At 34.2% G+C, this 18,903-nt stretch overlaps 4 protein-coding genes across 5 annotated transcripts; all 4 read right to left on the bottom strand.

The window, feature by feature from the left end:
* Positions 1–660: 660 nt before the first annotated feature.
* On the bottom strand, positions 661–3,520 carry LOC116030432 (GPI mannosyltransferase 1). Its single transcript, XM_031272682.1, has 4 exons — positions 2,689–3,520; positions 2,359–2,541; positions 1,298–1,845; positions 661–1,214 (listed from the first exon to the last, which is right to left on the bottom strand). The coding sequence occupies exons 1-4, from the start codon at positions 2,966–2,968 to the stop codon at positions 900–902; spliced, it is 1,326 nt and encodes a 441-aa protein (XP_031128542.1). The 5' UTR covers positions 2,969–3,520; the 3' UTR covers positions 661–899.
* A 304-nt stretch (positions 3,521–3,824) lies between these two features.
* LOC116030433 (equilibrative nucleotide transporter 3-like) lies at positions 3,825–6,183 on the bottom strand. Its single transcript, XM_031272683.1, has 9 exons — positions 6,031–6,183; positions 5,841–5,945; positions 5,570–5,725; positions 5,343–5,486; positions 5,149–5,254; positions 4,887–5,059; positions 4,641–4,798; positions 4,236–4,494; positions 3,825–4,156 (listed from the first exon to the last, which is right to left on the bottom strand). The coding sequence occupies exons 1-9, from the start codon at positions 6,076–6,078 to the stop codon at positions 4,046–4,048; spliced, it is 1,260 nt and encodes a 419-aa protein (XP_031128543.1). The 5' UTR covers positions 6,079–6,183; the 3' UTR covers positions 3,825–4,045.
* A 4,147-nt stretch (positions 6,184–10,330) lies between these two features.
* On the bottom strand, positions 10,331–12,867 carry LOC116028813 (equilibrative nucleotide transporter 3-like). 2 transcript variants are annotated; one of them, XM_031270640.1, is made up of 10 exons: positions 12,651–12,867; positions 12,429–12,494; positions 12,243–12,347; positions 11,972–12,127; positions 11,741–11,884; positions 11,545–11,650; positions 11,278–11,453; positions 11,032–11,189; positions 10,639–10,897; positions 10,331–10,542 (listed from the first exon to the last, which is right to left on the bottom strand). In XM_031270640.1, the coding sequence occupies exons 2-10, from the start codon at positions 12,474–12,476 to the stop codon at positions 10,432–10,434; spliced, it is 1,263 nt and encodes a 420-aa protein (XP_031126500.1). In that variant the 5' UTR covers positions 12,477–12,494; positions 12,651–12,867; the 3' UTR covers positions 10,331–10,431. The 2 variants fall into 2 exon arrangements, with proteins under 2 accessions (XP_031126500.1, XP_031126498.1); XM_031270638.1 differs by having other exon boundaries at positions 12,429–12,491; positions 12,651–12,866.
* A 3,008-nt stretch (positions 12,868–15,875) lies between these two features.
* LOC116030450 (equilibrative nucleotide transporter 3-like) lies at positions 15,876–18,251 on the bottom strand. The gene is made up of 9 exons (XM_031272699.1): positions 18,111–18,251; positions 17,926–18,030; positions 17,650–17,805; positions 17,427–17,570; positions 17,222–17,327; positions 16,908–17,080; positions 16,658–16,815; positions 16,229–16,487; positions 15,876–16,139 (listed from the first exon to the last, which is right to left on the bottom strand). Exons 1-9 carry the CDS (start codon positions 18,156–18,158, stop codon positions 16,029–16,031), a joined length of 1,260 nt encoding a protein of 419 aa, XP_031128559.1. The 5' UTR covers positions 18,159–18,251; the 3' UTR covers positions 15,876–16,028.
* Between the last annotated feature and the right edge of the window lie 652 nt (positions 18,252–18,903).

Raw genomic sequence — 18,903 nt, 5'->3', positions numbered from 1 at the left:
TCTGATAAAAATGTGTTCATGCATCTTTTGTGTTGCAGGTTGGAGTGGAGTAAAAGGAAGCTCATGCAGTATTCTGCACCAGCAAGGAATTGATTCTTATGCAACAAATAAGGATTAGTAATCCATTGTGATAGCACGTTATTGACCATTGACCTCTTACCAGATTGCCATTCTTCTTTCTGAAAACATGAAAAACTATGAATTTTGTATCTCTAGTATTCCGTATAGAATACTTTCAAGTTGCATGTATTTAGAATGTCATGATTTTTATGTGTATAAAAGTACACATATTAAGAGCATTATGGAGTATATTCTTTCCTTGAAGTTTGGAAAAGCTTCTTTTGACATTAGCTTCACGGAAGAAATGATGAGTGCCATGAAGGAACCGGACCAGGTATCAATATTCATGGTCTAACATTACCAAAAAAGACAAACATTGTATCAAATATACATAATCCATTTTCAACATGCTCTTGGGGGTTCGAACCCAAACAAGGTAGTTAAGTGATCAACTAATCAACGTTAAGTCCTGCTTCCAGTTAAAAGGTGAGGGTTTGAACCTCACTAGAAACTTGAGGAGTAGGTTCATGAGTCTAAGATATAGTTTGACAAAGTCGGGAAATCCGTGTTATCAGAAAAGAAAAAGAAAATTGCTCATACTTTGGAAATGTGTAGAAAGGCAATGCATTCATTACTGAGAGTCTGAGGTATAAAAATCAACCTCAAAAAACACAGTTCATTACACAAAATTTGGCTAATTGCCTTTGACATAACTTTCCTATGAGACCTCCTAGATATAAGGTTAGAAATTCAAGTCACTCATCCCTCTCCAGACAGAAAGACAAAGCATTGTTGTCTGAAAATCCCGTGTCAATTCAGGAGTGTGTTAAGCTGATTCCTTATTCGTGTTTCACAGTTTTGTTTGAAACTCCATGTTGCGAGTGGCGGAAGACTGGAGAGTAATTGTGTTGCCTTATAATACTGGTAAGGACAAAGGTATTTGCAGCCAAGAACAGCAAACTTGCTATCCAAAGTTGGATGAAGACATTCTTCCCTTTGAATTCGAGCAAATAACCCCACAGCAACCAATGTGTCTGAGCTCCAATCCACAAAAGAATGCAAGCCAAGCCCTTACCTTTCAGCTTCATATTAGTCCAAGGTAGTATCAAGGGCAATAGGCAGAAAAACCAGACAAAATACTGAGCTGTTATGACCTGTAAATGAGGAATAGTTCTTATACATTGCATACATTGAGAAGATAATTAAAACTAAAAAAGATTGAGCAGCGTTCCCAAACCTTGTTAAATGCAACAAATGCAACTGTCTGCACGAAAAAGCAAAATGGAAAGTCCTGGGCAAAACAGAAGACGAGAGCAAGCTGCACCATAATCTGAGGAAGAAAAGAAACGAGTTTCTCCAAGATTGAGAAGTCACGTTCATAATTCAGATATATGTGGTAGAAGTATATGGAAAAATTGTGCCTCGGGTCTGTACGAGTGAGATGATATAGCAGCGCTTCATTCAAGAATTCCCATCCATACAGATAGAAGAAAAATCCAGTTGAGATAAAGAACACAGAACCAGAAATAAATCCAAACATAAGTCTCCTCCAAGTAAACATGCTCGTGAAGAAAGACCAAAGAGAATGCAGATCGGGAAGTTTTCTACGACCTGAACTCTTTGCTACCTGGGGCTTTCTAGCACTCCAATCTGTAAGTGTGGGCTTCTTACTAGGCTGGAAGTTTAGAGGATCCAGAACCAAAATTATTGGGAGTGCATAAACTATAGGATAGATTCTCAAGTGGACAACAAATCCATACCAAAGTGCAGCTTGTATAAGACAATCTGTGGTCAAGAAAACATCAGACACATTAAAGATGAGTTTTTTTTTTTATTGAAATGTAGATAACTGTTATGTACAGGAACTATGAATTAATCAAAGAAAGCCACATGGAATGGTACAAAATTTCATGTAACATTGTCTTACAGCTAAAATTGACAAAATGAAGAAATGAAATAAATAAATATGGGTTTAGCCACTGCCCAATGAGCTGACTAAGAAATCGCAATGCAAGGTGGTAGATTGTGGGCAAGGGCACAAGATCGAGTCTGACAACCACAGTGTAGGAGTTACACCCAATGTGGTGGACTCCGTGTGGCCACCAAACACTGATCCTCCCACCTAATGGGTTGCTATGTCATTGTGATTTACCCCTCCATTGTCCTGTCGAGTCGGGATTTGGGGACCAGGGCCTGAGGGAATTTTGCCTTCATTGGCAAGGGCAAGAAATTGCAATGCAGGTATAAATCCTCCACAACTAATTTCTGAAGTTAAGCTAAAAGATATTAAAGACTTACCATTCATGAGACAGACAATGATCCAAAGAACCATAGCACAAACAATGGGCTCACAGTTTCCACGAGTTCCAATGGTAAAGGTAAATGGATTGAAAAGCCACACCATTACTGAATAGGTACTCAATTTCTCCGGCACCCCTCTTAGCTTCAAGATTTTGTGTATCAGAAACCCCACCAGCAGATCTGCCCCAATACACAATTAACATTTCAATATAGCAAAGGCCCTTACAGAACACTTTTGCAGCAAAAAGAAAGAAAAGAAAACACTTTTTTTGAACAAGAAATTCAGAAAATAATAGTTAAAACTAAAATTGAATGCATAAGAAATACCTGAAGCGGAAAAGAGGAATTTCCCCCAAGAAGGGTGAAGGAATGAATTGGGGATGAGGAGGAAAGCGATTAAGGGTGAGTAGCGATAGGTGGATCTTTTGTAGGGGGAATCCCCTTTGGCCATCAAGGCAGCGGCGTCGGAGAATACGAGGTAGTCAACGTCGGTGTATCGAACTTCCATGTGGGCATCTTGCCATTCGCCGTAGAGGATCAAGAAGAAGCGAAGAAATGCAGAGAATAGCAGCAAAGAGCGGAGGTTCACCGCCGCCATGGTTTTCATCAACGATTAGATTAAGAAACTACGCAACTCAAACTGAACTACTGTAAGAATTAAATCTCATTTGAGCATAGTTTGAATCCTTCGAGTTCTCCGGCCATGGCGGCACATTTGAATCGGAGCAAACCGGGGACGATTTGGGGGGACTGACATGAAATCAATAAGGTCGCGTTTGGTTGGGAATTTTGTTCTATATTAAACTATTTTAATTTTTTTTGGTAATTTATCGGGTCTTTCTCCATTCGTTTAACGGTCCATGTTCGCTCTGAGAAGTACAGGAGCTGACCTGGGTACATATTCAACTATTTTAATACGGAGCATATTTTAGTACTTTTCTCACAAAAGGCCCGATAAAGCATCCTTTGCACACTGCGCATAAGAAGTCCCCTCACTTTAAGAGGCCATGCGAGATAATTTAATACTTTATTGTCAAAAGGTTGAATTTTCAACCCAAAGCATTTGGGATAACCCTTATAAGATTTAATTTTTGATGTTTATTCTTAAATTTTACCTTTGTGATAATTGAGTTGTTTATGCGGACAAGTATATTTTAATACTTGTCATAGTTAATTGTTGTTCTACATTATTTTTATACTAGACAGGATATAAATATATACAGAGTATATTTTTAACACAAATGTAATACGGAGTAATTTACAAATTGAATCACGAAATATTAAAAAGAAAAATTTATACACAATGTCAAAATAAGAAAAAGAATATTTAATTCGAGAGTTTGAACTTACATTTTCTTTATTTTTGTTCTTTTGTAGCAAAAAGTGAGAGAGCACAACTATGCACTCGTAATAGATAGCCTACCTTTGGTACGCTTAGGAATCTCTCATGAGTATATGTAAAATTTAGATCACAAAATAAAAAGTGCTTTTATATATATAAACAAGATCATTCTTTGTAAAATTTAGATTACAAAAACACTGAATAACTATAATATAATCATTCTTTGTAAAATTTGCGATTTATTGAGAGCGATGTTGGGATGCTGCTTCTTGTATAATTTAGTAGTGTTGAGGCTTAGCCTCACGTATTTCACCAAAAAAAAAATTTATAATGGATTTTCCTTCAAAAATCACTGTTACCAATTAGCCACAGCCAGTCCAGAGCCACACCAGAAAATATGCCAGAAAGAAGACATAGCACTAGAATGTTTCCTAATGCATTTGCCTCCGGTCCCTATAAACAAGAAGAGGATTAGTTTTGATGATGAACAGATTGATATTAACACAATCAATCAAGATTCAGAGCAACCCACCTTGTAACCTTGAGGAGCAGCAGTGAGGGCACAGACAGTGAGATAACCATTTGTTAGTCCGAGGAAAGATACGAGCATGATCATCCATCCTTGATCCCCATATTTAGCAGTGAAATAGAAACACGGGACCAACAAAAAACGAGATAGTGTTGCTATCATCAGCCCCTTCCTGGATTTCAGCTTAACTTTCTTGACGAGGGGAATGTACCTTGATATGAGATCCCAGAGATTGTACATTGCAATTAGAACAGTAGGATACCTGCATTTTATTGTACATGCTGTCAGAAGACTTAAATATAGCAGCCAATTTTATCTGTCAAGTTGAGAGAGACTTATATGGATTCAAAAGAGCATGAATAAGTACAATAATCAGCTCCCACTAGTTTGAAAATCAGCCATAGTTACCATGAGCCTAGGTTGTGGGTTCCAGTATTCTCGTATAAAAATCCTGGGAAAATGGATAAGGTTACAACATATATGAAGTAGAGGTCCAATGCATAATCAATATTTTCCATGAACAACTTCTTGTTGCTCACACTCTCCACCTGCTTAGCATCATCAGCCTGTGCAGACAATGGAAGTTATATATCAAAATCTGAAACAAATAGCAAGAACTTAAACTTGTTTGATCAAGATGTAAGTTTTCAGTACACTTTCACTTGGTGCTGTGATGCCAGCTGCAGCTAAATCTGCTGCAACAGTTTTTGATCCCTCTGAAGCTGCCTTTGCGCGATAGTATTTCACGATTGGTAACTTGGGGAAGACGAATGCATACAGAATAATACATAGGAATTCAAAGAAAGTCGAGACTGCAAGGAACAAGACTGCAGAAGCCATAATTGAATGTTTTAAAATATGATTCAAAGTTAAAAATTTCAATCTCTATTGTAAGGGGCTGAAGAGAAGCACATACTAACTCCTTTCCGGAGACCATTACTGGAGTGTTCAAAAGCTGCTTTTGTCACTAACCTCAAGCCAGAAGTCAGTATCCCTGAAGCAGCTAAACCAGCTAAGAATGACTGCAAATTGACAAAAACCTCAACTATAAACCCCGACAATTGGATTGAGAAACAGGAATTCGAGGAATTGAAGAATCTGGAAACATACTTGGATGAATTCAGGACACATGAAAGACAGGTCCCCAACAATTCCACCTTGAACATGGGCATCTGCAACTCCAAAAGATGCAACAATAACACAAATTCCTATGTAGTTTCCAAGCCCACCCTTCCCTGATGTGCCTAAATCCAGCTACCAACAAATGGAATTGAATCAGTTTGGATAAATTAAAGATGACAACACTAATGACACTAAAAAGTCTAAGCTGAAAATACCAGTAGGAGAGCAAATGTGCCCAAGAAGAACAGTATATATCCTGCTAAGTTTCTCTTCCTTGTATTCAACTTTTCACCTTTATATGCAAGAATTGCAATTGTTCCAATTGCAAATGGTTGATACACCAGGGTAAGAACCCTTGAAGGATGATATTTCTTAATGGCAAAACAAGAACAACAAACAACAAACATAATACTCAGTAAAAAACCATAAAACACTTTACTAAACATAATCCAGAGATTCATTCAAAGAGACAAAAGGAATTCTCACAGGAAACAGTTGATAATAGTAATCCCCTATTGTTAGCATACTATTCCAAGATACCAGAGATCCAAGTCCAAGAATCCAACACACTACTATGGCAATCGGTTTCCCCTGCAATAATAATAAAAATCACATTTTCAAGTTTCAACACAACAGCAAAAGAACAAAAAAATCAGAAAACATCACGACATAATACCTCAAGCCTCGTTGGGCTTCTGCTAGATTCATCAATGGCAATAGTCATGTCTGTGTATTTCAGTATTTGCTCTGCTACAACAGCAAAACAAGGAAAATGTGTTTCTCAGTACTATACTTAGATGAACAGAAAGAGAGAGAGGAAATGGGCGCACTTCTGCTGTGAATGTAAACGCTATAATTATAGCAGGAGAGAAATACAACTATACAAGATGTGAAAAAGAGATAAGCTCACCTTGGTATCGCCGCTGTGAAGCGTTGACTGCAAAGTCTAAACCTGTGTGAATTAAAGATTCTGCAGCGAGTTAAAGATCCCAATGCTTTCGATAATCTTTCCCTCTGTCATAGGAATCTCTTATGAATCATTGATCATTAATGGCAGTTCCTTAAACTTGACAACTGTGAACCTTATTTGACAAATAGTCCATATTTAGAAAAATCACATTTTACTTAAAAGACTTGTCCACGATGATTTTGGACAGCTGTTTTTTTACTCCACGGCGTTGAAATTTGGTTGCAGATTTCTATTTCTGCCAAGTTTTAAAAGATTGCATACACAGAACATTTTATACAATAGTTACTTATTTTTATAATGAAAAATTATAAAAAAAATATTTGTATGAATTTGATCGGTGATTAACTAAATAAGATATGACAGGACCCATAGTTATGTTTATGTTTGGCCAGCCTAATAATCCCAACTCGTGAAGACGATAGGCCACAGCCATACACCGTATTGAAGGAGAGAGATAATAAAACAAATAATTAGTGGGAAAAGGGGACAAAAAGTGGTGGAAAAGCATTGTTTGTTTTTCATGCCAAAATCATATTAAAAAAGTGTTATTTTTAGGGTTAAATTGTCCAAATAAAATATACAAATGTAAATGATTGGGAGAGAAAAATGAAAAATTTAAATAAAAAATAGAAAAATACTATATGAACTTCCATTTCATACTCTTTGGAATTTCGAATTCACATGATAAAAGTATTTTATCCTTGTTTATTATATTATGGAGTAAATTAAACTGAGAGAGTATAATAGGAAAATACAAGAAAGTATCATACTGTAAACTGTAGATTTTTCTCGTCATTCATTCAACGAATCCTCCACAATTTCAATATTCTCAATAATAAATTAAAGCTCTCAGTTCAAAGGTGTGATACAGTGATAACATATTTATGGTGTCAGTGTATCTTATTTTTGGTGATATTATATATGGTTATTTAATTTTATTAAATATAGATATAAAATATATAACTCTATTAAATACAAAATTATAGCCAAGGACATTGTGGTCCAGTGGCATCAAACTCTTCCTTTTATACGGGAGCCTCAGTGGAATCAATACTGACTCAGTAATTATGGACAGATACTGCATTGTAATAGAGTTAGTAGTATTAAAAAAAATACAAAATTACAGAGTATAATTCCATATAAATATTTTAAAGGTTTTTTCTAAAATTATTATGGAGTAAACTGTACAAACAACCCAATTCTAAAAGTCTTCGCTTGAGTTTTGCAGCACACAAACAAATTATTAGTCCAAACTTGTGTTTCTATGTCAATTCGTCCGACCTCGTATTCACACATGTTTCCACCTACACGATTAACAAACACTCTTTTTGAACAATTTTTTAAAATAAATAATATATGGTGATATTTTTGTAAATAAAATAATATTATTATTTTTTATTATTTATAAGTATATCATTTACTATTTTATTACTCCGTAACAATAATTGGGCATTCGTACTAGTAATTTTTTTTTAAAAAAATAATATTTGTTGGACCCCTCCACTAGAGTACGTAGGAAAAAGGAAGAGTTTTACTTTCCAGGCAATTCCTACGTTAAAATGTCACCATAGTTTTAAATTTGTATTTTTATATTTGTTGTTATTGTATTATTTTGCTTCTTTTTTTTTATAGATTTATTATTATAGGTATTGATATAATTGGTAATGTTAATTTTTATTTATATATAATTTTAAAGATTTAAAAATTTAGTTAAAAAATTTCAGTTCGGTTAATTCAGTAATAAAATGTTCGATTAAGTTAAAGGTTAAAGATTAAATTTTTTTAGTTAATTCAGTTCAGTTAAAACAGTTTGATTGACTGCATTCACATCCTTAGTTATATTGTACACGGTAGAATCAATACTTAATGCAATAAAAAAAAATTGTTAGATTGTATGTGATGCAAATTGGCATGCCAATGATTGATAGCTTATAATTTCTTATATAAATTTTAGAAATGGTATAGTTTTTTGGGCCAATCTCAAATAAGTTGAACGGACAATTAGTTTGGTAACCACAACCTTTTTGATTTGCACCAATTAGTTATGAACAACATATACTAGTAATAGTTTACCTTATTATTGTCCTTTGCCAGTTAAGGTCTACGGATTTTTTTTTTTAAATTAGAGAAATTATATTTTTAAAAAGTTTGTTATACCAAACGTGCATAGAAATTATAATGACGCAAATTACAAATATTAAATTATGTGAACTTATCCCACTTTTGTTTATTAACTATAGTGAATTAGTAATATATTTACTTATCACACTCAACAATGACTTTTTCACTTTTAGTGATTGATTTTTAAAAATATTTTATTTTAATTTCAAATAATCTGAACAAATGTTAGATTCAGAAAAGGGTAATAAAAACTATTACTCTGTACTATGTAAAAAGATTATATTAAAAAAAATAAAATTGTTGCCAGCAAATAGATCTCAATTATTAATTAATAATTTGTTGAAAAACTATGAAGAAAAAAACACAATAATATCTCAAAAACATATATTAATAGAAAAAGACAAAGGGGAAGTGTACAACATAAATATAATATTTTCAACTCATTTTCATTTCTGAGGTTAGGTGCTGTTAGAAAAATTATTTTTTAAAAAAAATATTTGTAGAAGTAATAAAATAAACACAATTATATTATTAACCCTCTCGAACATCAATGCTTATATCACGGATCGAGATTTGCATAGTAAGAGGGATTCTAATACAAATTCATTTTAATGTATTACAAGTTTATTTTTAATGTACTAAAAATTCATTTTTAGTATGCTCAACTATATTTTGATTTTTTAAAATATTTCTTTAATTCTTTCAAAAAAAAATATTTCTTTAATAAAATATACAAACTAATACAACATCAATTTGTGTATTTTCAATCGAGGATTTTATCTTATCTTTTCGATTGGTGAAACAAACTAATTTTCTCAGTTGCATATATTAGGTGATGAGAAGTCAATTTTTTTTTCAATTTCTCATATTAAGTATTATTGTGTTATTGCATTTGTTGCAATTACTTTATCATTATTGATAGAAAATTAAGTTAAAATAGAAGTCTTAGTTTTCGTTATTGTCAATGTAGGAGAGAGAAGTGTGCGTCTCTTATTATTAGTAATGTAATGTAATAAAGACATTATAAAGTCAATTACAAAGATGACTAGACGAGTAATTAATCAAAGGAGATCAAATAACCCTAAAAAGTTCTAACTTCTAAGCTATTACAAAGAGTATGTAGTGAGATGAAGATGTTAGAGTTGAACCAACTAGATTACATGTTATTTATAGTATATCGAACAACTTATATTGTTATGACAAGTTGCAAGTGGAACTAACATGGAAAGCTTTGTTTGGTGGATATAGTTAGTCAGCAAAGTTACGCATTAGTACTGTTGTCATATAGCTATATATGGTAGCCTTAGTCCTACAATGTCATTGGGCATGACAGACATACGTTGGCCTAGTCTAATGCTTTTGATTAGGACAAGTTGGTCCAATACCTTAGAATCGAGTCTAATCTAGTGAATTTATTATTTTAATTATTGATCTATTCTTATAACCCTCAAGAATAAATAGAGGGCGGCATAGCATATATGAGAATATTTTTTTTTATTGGACGAACATAGTTCAATTGAACTTATTCTTTAGATCCTTGATGCAACACGTTATTGGCTTTAGACTACATCCTTATCAACGTGCATGCCTATAACTATGTATAATTTACATTCACTTTTAAAAACAAAATCTATTAATATAGCATATTCTAAATGATTTAATATAACAATTTTGTTTGAAAGGATGAATATATTAATATGAAAATAATGTATATACAACAAGACCAACAAATAAACATCTTAGAGTAGGTTAGCCAACAAAAAATATGCAACCATATTTACCTATGCATCCTAAACAAAAGAACTAGTAGTGATTTTTTTTTTTAAAGGCCTAAACAAGAGTTCTTATGATTAATTAAGAAATATTCTTCAAATGAGTGACAAAATAGAAAAAAAAAACCCTTATATATAAACAAAATCATTCTTTGTAAAATTTAGATTACAAAACGCACGAATAACTATAATATAATATATAATTGATTTTCCCTTAAAAATCACTATTACCAATTAGCCATAACCAGTCAAGAGCCACACCAGAAAATATGCCAGAAACAAGACATAGCACTAGAATGTTACCCAATGCATTTGCCTCCGGTCCCTATCAACAAGAAGAGGAAGAGGATTAGTTTGGATGATGAGCAGAGAATTGGTTGATTGCTATTAACACAGTTAATTAAGACTCAGAACAACAAACCTTGTAACCTCTAGGAGCAGTAGTGAGGATACAGACAGTGAGATAACCATTTGTTAGTCCGAGGAAAGATACGAGCACGAACATCCATCCCTGGTTGCCATATTTAGCCGTAAAATAGAAACATGGGATGAGCAAGAAACGCGATAATGTTGCTATCATCAGCCCATTCCTGGATTTCAACTCGAATTTCTTGATGAGAGGAATGTATCTTGATATGAGATCGGAGAGATTGCACAATGTGACCAGAACAATAGGATACCTGCAATATATGCCCGAATCATTCAGCAATCAGAAGACTTGAATACAACACTCAATTTTATTTGTCAAGTTGAGACTTGACACAATGATTTGTTGCCACTAGCTAGTAAATCTTTGAAAATCAGCTATAGTTACCATGAGCCAAGGCTGTGCGTTCCAGTGTTCTCGTATAAAAAGCCAGGGAAAATAGACAAAGTTACAACGTATAAGAGGTAGAGGTCTAATGTGTAATCAATGTTTTCCATGAATAACTTCTTTTTGCTCAGCCTTTCCACCTGCTTAGAATCATCAACCTGTGCAGACAGTAGAAGTTATATATCAAAATCTGAAAGAAACATGAACTAATTTAACTTGGTCGGTCAAGATGGAGTTTTTCAGTACACTTTCACTTGATGCGTCTGTGATGCCAGCTGCAGCTAAATCTGCTGCAACAGTTTTTGATCCCTCTGAAGCTGCCTTTGCGCGATAGTATTTCACAATTGGCAACTTGGGGAAGACAAATGCATAAAGAATAATGCATAGGAATTCAAAGAATGTCGAAACTGCCAGGAACAAGACTGCAGAAGCCATAATTGAAAGTTTTTCTAAAATAGGATTCAAAGTTAAAATTTCAATCTCTATTGTGAGGGGCTGAAGTGAAACACATACTAACTCCTTTCCGAAGACCATTCTTGGAGTGTTCAAAAGCTGCTTTGGTCACTAGTCTCAAGCAAGCAGTCAGTGTCCCTGAAGCAGCTAAACCAGCCAAGTATGACTGCAATGCAAGTTGACAAACAACCTCAACTATAAACTCCAACAGTTGGATTGAGAAACCAGGAATTCGACGAAGAATCTAGAAACATACTTGCATGAATTCAGGACACATAAAAGACAGGTCCCCAACAATTCCACCTTTAACATGGGCATCTGCAACTCCAAAAGATGCAACAATTACACAAATTCCTATGTAATTTCCGAGCCCACCCTTCCCTGAAGTGCCTAAATCCAACTACCGACAAATAGGAGTTGAATCAGTTTGGAAAAATTAAAGATGACAGCACTGATGATGACAGTAAAAGGGCCAAGCTGAAGATACCAGTAGGAGAGCAAATGTGCCCGAGAAGAATAGTATATATCCTGCTAAGTTTCTCTTCCTTGTATTAAGCTTTTCACCTTTATATGCAAGAATTGCAATTGTTGCAATTGCAAATGGTTGATACACCAAGGTAAGCACCCTAGAGGGATGGTATTTCTTAATGGCAAAACAAGAACAATAAACAACAAACATAATACTCAGTAAAAAACCATAAAACACTTTACTAAACATAAAGCTGGAGATTCATTCAGAGAGATAAAGGGATTCTCACAGGAAATAATTGATAATAGTAATCTCCTATTGTCAGTAAGCTACTCCAAGATACCAGAGTTCCAAGTCCAAGAATCCAACACACTACTATGGCACCCGGTTTCCCCTGCAATAAAAAAAAATTCACATTTTCAAGTTTCAACACAACGGAAAAAGAAAGAAAAACCAGAAAACATCACGACATAACCCCAAGCCTCGTTGGGATTCTGCTTGATTCGTCAATGGCAATAGTCATGTCTGTGTATTTGCTCTGCTACAACAAAAAACACAAGGAAAATGTGTTTCTGAGTAATATAACTTAGATGAACAGATAGAGATCGAGATCAAATGCGTGCACTTCTGATGTGAATGTAAAGGCTATAATTAGAGCAGGAGACAAATATAAGATGTGAAAAAGAGATGAGTCTACCTCGGTATGGCCGCTGTACAGCCTTGACTGCAAACTGTGAATTAAATATTCTGCAGCGAGTTAAAGATTCCAATGCATTCGATAATCTTTCCCTCTATCATATGAATATCTCATGAATCATTGATGATTAATGGCAGGACCCATAATTATGTTTATGTTTGGCCAGCCACCCTTATCCGTACTCGTGAAGAGGATAGGCCATAGCCATACACCGTATTGAAGGAGAGAGACAATAAAACAAATAATTAGTGGAAAAAAAAAAGGAACAAAAAGTGGTGCAAAAGCAAAATCATATTAAAAAGAAGTGTTATTTTAAGGCTGGCTGGGTTAAATAATCCAAATATAATATAGAAATGTAATTGTTTGGGAGAGAAAAATGGACAATTTAAATAAGAAAATGTTGTAAATAAATGTATATGGACAATGTATTATGTTAATTGAAATTGTATTGTGGGTCTTGAATGTACAATTTAGCTAAAGGTTCCAACTTTATTTTAAAGGAAATATTTATCTGAAAGAATCAAATTATAAAAACAATAAATAAACAACAAGAAAATAAAGCGATAAAAATAGAACCAGACACCAGAATTGATCACGCAGTTCGGAGCTCCACTTCTACGTTTGCGGGGCACTTCACGTCAGCCCAATCCACTAGATGATCACAAGGGTTACAAGGAGTCTAACAACAACCATCCTACACTAATGGTTACAAAAAAATACTCCTAGCTAAGCCTTCCTCATCTTGGAGCTGACACTGTGCAGAACATCACGATTCACCAACACAGTTGAATCTTCAAGCAACCAGAATAAGAACACATGAAGAACTATAGAAAAACCAGTAGAAATCCTCTTATAAAATCTGATTTGAAAGAGTAATCGAAGAGTAATTGGCGTAATGAATCCCATGTAATAGAGCTATATTTATAGCCAAGCCATTAACCAACTTTCCCTTAATGTTTGCAGCTGAAAACCACTCCAAAGAAGGATCAGCCATAAGGTTAGATCTGAATAAAATGAGGATCATGATGACTGAATACTGATTTGAATAAATCCCGTCCACTGGACTACTCGCTGGTGCTGCTCCAGAGTATGTGAGAAAAGCTTCCTTCAACCAAGAAAACGGACCAAACTACCTAATGACATAACATATGTTTTTGACTAATAATTAAGCCAATAAAAAGGTAGTTCAAGGTGTATAATATGTACACTAACATTAATGATAATTGATAGGGATTATTCTTGGTTTTGTGTATCTGTTTGGTATTCGGGTCGAGTCAAGTGTTTTTTGAGAAATATATATATTATTCTTGAAGGGTCAAGTTTCCACCTATATAAGGGTCTTTACCCTTCAATACTAAGGGAGGCCATTCCAAACACCCAATGAAGAACATTATTCCTCTTCTCCCCTCTGCTCCTTGAGTGGTGGGGTGGGGGGTTGATGGCAATCCCACTCAAACTCAAGTTGGCGCTATTTTTCCCGAGCAGTGGAACGAACCCCGCATTTGTCGCGGTGTGCCTAAACATTAATCTTAATAATGCATGCAGAGAATATAATATTGTTTGTAATATTAATGCATTCATGGAGTTTAATATTGATTATATAGGGAGTATAATATAATGCTATGTAATGAATGCATGAGTATTCTATTACTTATTGATATATCAGACAAATCAGAATTATTAGAGCTCTCTTCGACCTCACCCAACCAAATCCAAACCGCCAACTAAAGGTTCAAGGTTCCACAGTTCGACAAGCACCGTCCAAGTCCGGACTTCCTTATGCGAAGTTAAGACTTAAGCATATTGTTTTTAAGTCTTTAAAATTGTAAATTTAATTTTAAAATGTAAATTGCACTATTTCTAGCTTTGTAAGTAGAATAGTCACAGTAAATGTGTATATTAAGCTCGGTTAGATTGGTATTTCCAACAATCGTTATATCATGGATCAGGGTCCACAGTGCATTGTGGACCCTGGTCCAAAACGACGTCGTTTAACTAAGTAGTGGGGAATTGACGCGTGACGGACACCGTTCCGTCTGTCAAATTACCGTTATGTGTATTCTTATGTGTAATTATGTGTATTCTATTGAGTGTTTATGTGTATTCTATTATACAGTTTTGTATATTAGTAATTTTACCATAATTCCGTGCATTATTGGTTTTCAATACCGCAATAACATTAAGTATAAAAAATTAGATCATTAATGTATAGAAGTATATAAAAGAATACACATATCATTCAATAGAATATACAAAATCAATAGCCTAAGTATTAGCATTACTAGTTCATGAGGTATGGTACTCGAAATCAATAATGTACAGAATTATATACCAGAATACACAGAATTATTTACCAGAATACACATAATTTATGAATATAATACACATCATTATTAGCTAAATATTATCTTTGCTGTTTCATGAGATATGGTATTGGAAATCAATAATGTACAGAATTACATACTAGAATACACAGAATCAATGACTATAATACATAGAGTGTCACAACAAAATGCACAAAACTCATTTTATAAGTTAGGCCGAACGGGAAACGAAAAAGGCGTTAATTAAAAGATCCAAAATGCACAGAATCAATGAAAGGATAAATAGAATATAAGCTTAAGTATTATCTATTATGTTCCATGAGGTATGGTATTGGAAATCATTAATATACAAAATTACATACTAGAATATACAGAATCAATGACTATAATACACAGAACTCATCTTATTAGTTAAGACCGAAAGGAAAACGAAAAAGACTTTAATTAAAAGAACCAAAACGACGTCGGGGTGACAATGCATTGTGCACCGTTCCACAATATAAATTGCTTATTTCCACCGCCGACACCCGGACCGGTCTTAAGTAAGGCGGGCTGGCGATTGCCGAAGGCTCATACTTGAAGGATAATCTAACATTGGTAATCTATTCTATTAACATAATAGAAAGAGAACGAAGGAAAAGAACTATTGAATTTTTTTTTTTTTGAAAAAATTCAGATGCTTTTGTTCTTTTCTTAAACATATGTTTTTTAATTTATTTTATATAATGCTACCTAAAAAGCATCTCGAAGTGAAAAAAATTAAAGAGTTAATAGAATCACAACTAACTGCTCTGATTCTAGCTCTGATATGCTCTGATCTACTATCAGATTTGCTCAAGAACAAATGAATTTAGTAGTACAGTGTGTTAAAAATATCTACTATGTGTTAAAAACGAAACGATAAAACAAAGCTCATACAATAACATATATTGAAGAGAGTTTTACTCCTTCCAGTCCACTTAACATTATCCATAAAGAAAATCATTCTGTGTAAAATTTAAATTGCGAAACATACTGAATAACACTATAATATAATCTATAATTGATTTTCCCCTCAAAAACCACTATTACCAATTAGCCACAACCAGTCAAGAACCACACCAAAAAATATGCCAGAAAGGAGACACAACACTAGAATGTTACCCAATGCATTTGCCTCCGGTCCCTATGAACATTAGGGGATTAGTTTTGATGATGAACAGATAATTGGGTGATTGCCATTAACATAGTCAATAAAGATTCAGAATAACCCACCTTGTAACCTTTAGGAGCAGCAGTAAGGACACAAACAGTGAGATAACCATTTGTTAGTCCGAGGAAAGATACGAGCAAGATCATCCATCCTTGGTCGCCATATTTAGCAGTGAAATAGAAACACGGGATCAACAAGAAACGCGATAATGTTACTATCATAAGCCCCTTCCTGGATTTCAACTCGACTTTCTTGATGAGGGGAATGTATCTTGATATGAAATCCCATAGATTACACACTGCCACCAGAACAGTAGGATACCTACAATGAGTATATATATATATATATATGCTTGAAGCCTTAATCATTGGAAGACTTGAATACAATAGTCAATTTTAAATTTTATATGACAAGTTGAGACTTATAAAAAGCATGAAGAAACACAATGATTAGTTGCCACTAGTAAATCATTGAAAATAAGCCATAGTTACCATGAGCCAAGGTTGTGGGTTCCAGTATTCTCGTATAAAAATCCAGGAAAAATCGACAAAGTTACAACATATGTGAGGTAGATGTCCAATGCATAATCAATGTTTTCAATGAACAACTTCTTTTTGCTTAGCTTCTCCACCTGCTTAGCATCATCAACCTGTGCAGATAATGGAAGTTATATATCAAAATCTGAAACAAATGGCTAGAATCCAAGAACTTAAACTTGTTCAAGATGGAACTTTTTAATACACTTTCACTTGGTGTTGTGATGCCAGCTGCAGCTAAATCTGCTGTAACAGTTTTTGATCCCTCTGAAGCTGCCTTTGCGCGATAGTATTTCACAATTGGTAACTTGGGGAAGATGAATGCATAAAGAATAATACATAGGAATTCAAAAAACGTCGAGACTGCCACAAACAAGACTGCAGAAGCCATAATTGAAATTTCAAGATGGCTTTCTAAAATAGGATTCAAGATTAAAATTTCAATCTCTATTGTGTGATATTCAAGATTAAAATTTCAATCTTTATTGTGTGATATTGGGTATGAAGAGAAGCACATACTAACTCCTTTCCGGAGACCATTATTAAAGTGTTCAAAAGCTGCTTTTGTCACTAGCCTCAAGCCAGAAATCAGTGTCCCAGAAGCAGCTACACCAGCTAAGTATGACTGAAATTGACAAAAACCTCTAACTATAAATTAAACCCCAACAATTGGATTGAGAAACCAGGAATATAATTCGATGAATTGAAGAATCTGGAAACATACTTGGATGAATTCAGGACACATGAAAGACAGGTCCCCAATAACTCCACCTTGAACATTGGCATCTGCAACTCCAAAAGATGCAACAATAACACAAATTCCTATGTAATTTCCGAGCCCACCCTTCCCTGATGTGCCTAAATCCAGCTACCAACAAATGGGAGTTGAATCAGTTTGGATAAATTAAAGATGACAGTAAAAAGTCCAAGCTGATCAAAGATAATACCAGTAGGAGAGCAAATGTGCCCAAGAAGAATAGTACGTATCCTACTAAGTTTCTCTTCCTTGTATTCAGCTTTTCACCTTTATATGCAAGAATTGCAATTGTTCCAATTGCAAATGGTTGATACACAAGGGTGAGCACCCTTGAAGGATGGTATTTCTTAATGGGAAAACAAGAACAACAAACATAATAATCAGTATTAACCATATAACATTTCACTAAACATAAATCTTCTCGAGATTCAATCCGAGAGACATATTAAAGAGATTATATTCTCACAGGAAACAGTTGATAATAGTAATCTCCTATTATAAGCATGCTAGTCCAAGATATCAGAGACCCGAGTCCAAGAATCCAGCATACTACAATGGCACCCGGTTTCCCCTGCAATAAAAAATCTTTTTATTTCACTAATCAAGAAAAAAAAAACCACATTTTCAAGTTTCAACACCACAGGAAAAGACCTCAAGCCTGGTTGGGCTTCTGCTTGATTCATCAATGGTAATCGTCATGTCTGGGTATTTGCTCTGCTACAACAACACCTACAACAAGAAAAATAATGTGTTTCTGAATGATATACTTAGATGAACAGAATTGAAAGAGAGAGCAAATGCGTGCACTTCTGATGTGAATGTGAACGCTATACTTATAGCAGGCCGGAGAGAGACTGCAAAGTGTAATTAAACATTCTGCAGCAACTTAAAGATTCCAATGCCTTCAATAATATTTCCCTCTATCATAGGAATCTTTATGAATCGTTTTGATGATCAATGGCTGTTCCTTAAACTTGTCAACTGTGTATGTTATTCGACAAATAGTCTGTATATAGAAAAACCACATTTTTACTAAAAATCGACTTGTCAACCATGATTTTGGACAGCTTTTTTTAGTCCGGAGTTGAAATTTGGCTGCAGATTCTATTTTAGCAAAGTTGTAATGCAATAGTTAATTATTTTTATAATGAAAAATTATAAAAAAATATTTGTATGAATTTGATGGGCGATTAAATAAATAAAATATGACAGGAACCGTAATCATGTTTATGTTTGGCCACCCTAAACCCCACTCCTAATTAGGGGCGTAAACGAACAGAGTTTTCGGTAAACTATTCATATTTGTGTTTGGTAAGAGTTCGTTTATTGAGATAAATGAACAAATTTTAGAGATCGTTTAGTAAAAGGAATAGAGTTTGAATATTTGTATGCTTGTTTGCTAAGAGTTTTTTGAACAATTAAGCCCGTTTATTAATATTCAAGG

The sequence above is a fragment of the Ipomoea triloba genome, chromosome 9 (assembly GCF_003576645.1).
Source record: "Ipomoea triloba cultivar NCNSP0323 chromosome 9, ASM357664v1".
NCBI lineage: Eukaryota > Viridiplantae > Streptophyta > Magnoliopsida > Solanales > Convolvulaceae > Ipomoea > Ipomoea triloba.
Note: the sequence above shows the minus strand (reverse complement) of the source record. Positions and strands in the feature narration are given on the sequence as shown.

What these genes read in the sequence shown, in the direction of transcription:
- LOC116030432 (XM_031272682.1), bottom strand. Translation starts at nt 2,968, where the DNA reads ATGAAAACCATGGCGGCGGTGAACCTCCGCTCTTTGCTGCTATTCTCT. An exon ending in CATTGTCTGTCTCATGAATG is followed by an intron (nt 1,846 to 2,358) that starts GTAAGTCTTTAA and finishes TCTTGACCACAG; the next exon opens with ATTGTCTTATACAAGCTGCA. An exon ending in CATTTGTTGCATTTAACAAG is followed by an intron (nt 1,215 to 1,297) that starts GTTTGGGAACGC and finishes CCTCATTTACAG; the next exon opens with GTCATAACAGCTCAGTATTT.
- LOC116030450 (XM_031272699.1), bottom strand. Translation starts at nt 18,158, where the DNA reads ATGACGATTACCATTGATGAATCAAGCAGAAGCCCAACCAGGCTTGAG. An exon ending in ACTATTATCAACTGTTTCCT is followed by an intron (nt 17,806 to 17,925) that starts GTGAGAATATAA and finishes TTTCCCATTAAG; the next exon opens with AAATACCATCCTTCAAGGGT. An exon ending in CTGCTCCTAAAGGTTACAAG is followed by an intron (nt 16,140 to 16,228) that starts GTGGGTTATTCT and finishes TAATGTTCATAG; the next exon opens with GGACCGGAGGCAAATGCATT.
- LOC116028813 (XM_031270640.1), bottom strand. Translation starts at nt 12,476, where the DNA reads ATGACTATTGCCATTGACGAATCAAGCAGAATCCCAACGAGGCTTGGG. An exon ending in TGTGTCCTGAATTCATGCAA is followed by an intron (nt 11,651 to 11,740) that starts GTATGTTTCTAG and finishes CTTGCATTGCAG; the next exon opens with TCATACTTGGCTGGTTTAGC. An exon ending in CAGACGCATCAAGTGAAAGT is followed by an intron (nt 11,190 to 11,277) that starts GTACTGAAAAAC and finishes CTGTCTGCACAG; the next exon opens with GTTGATGATTCTAAGCAGGT.
- LOC116030433 (XM_031272683.1), bottom strand. Translation starts at nt 6,078, where the DNA reads ATGACTATTGCCATTGATGAATCTAGCAGAAGCCCAACGAGGCTTGAG. An exon ending in TGGTCTCCGGAAAGGAGTTA is followed by an intron (nt 5,060 to 5,148) that starts GTATGTGCTTCT and finishes TGGCTTCTGCAG; the next exon opens with TCTTGTTCCTTGCAGTCTCG. An exon ending in ACCCACAACCTAGGCTCATG is followed by an intron (nt 4,495 to 4,640) that starts GTAACTATGGCT and finishes AATAAAATGCAG; the next exon opens with GTATCCTACTGTTCTAATTG.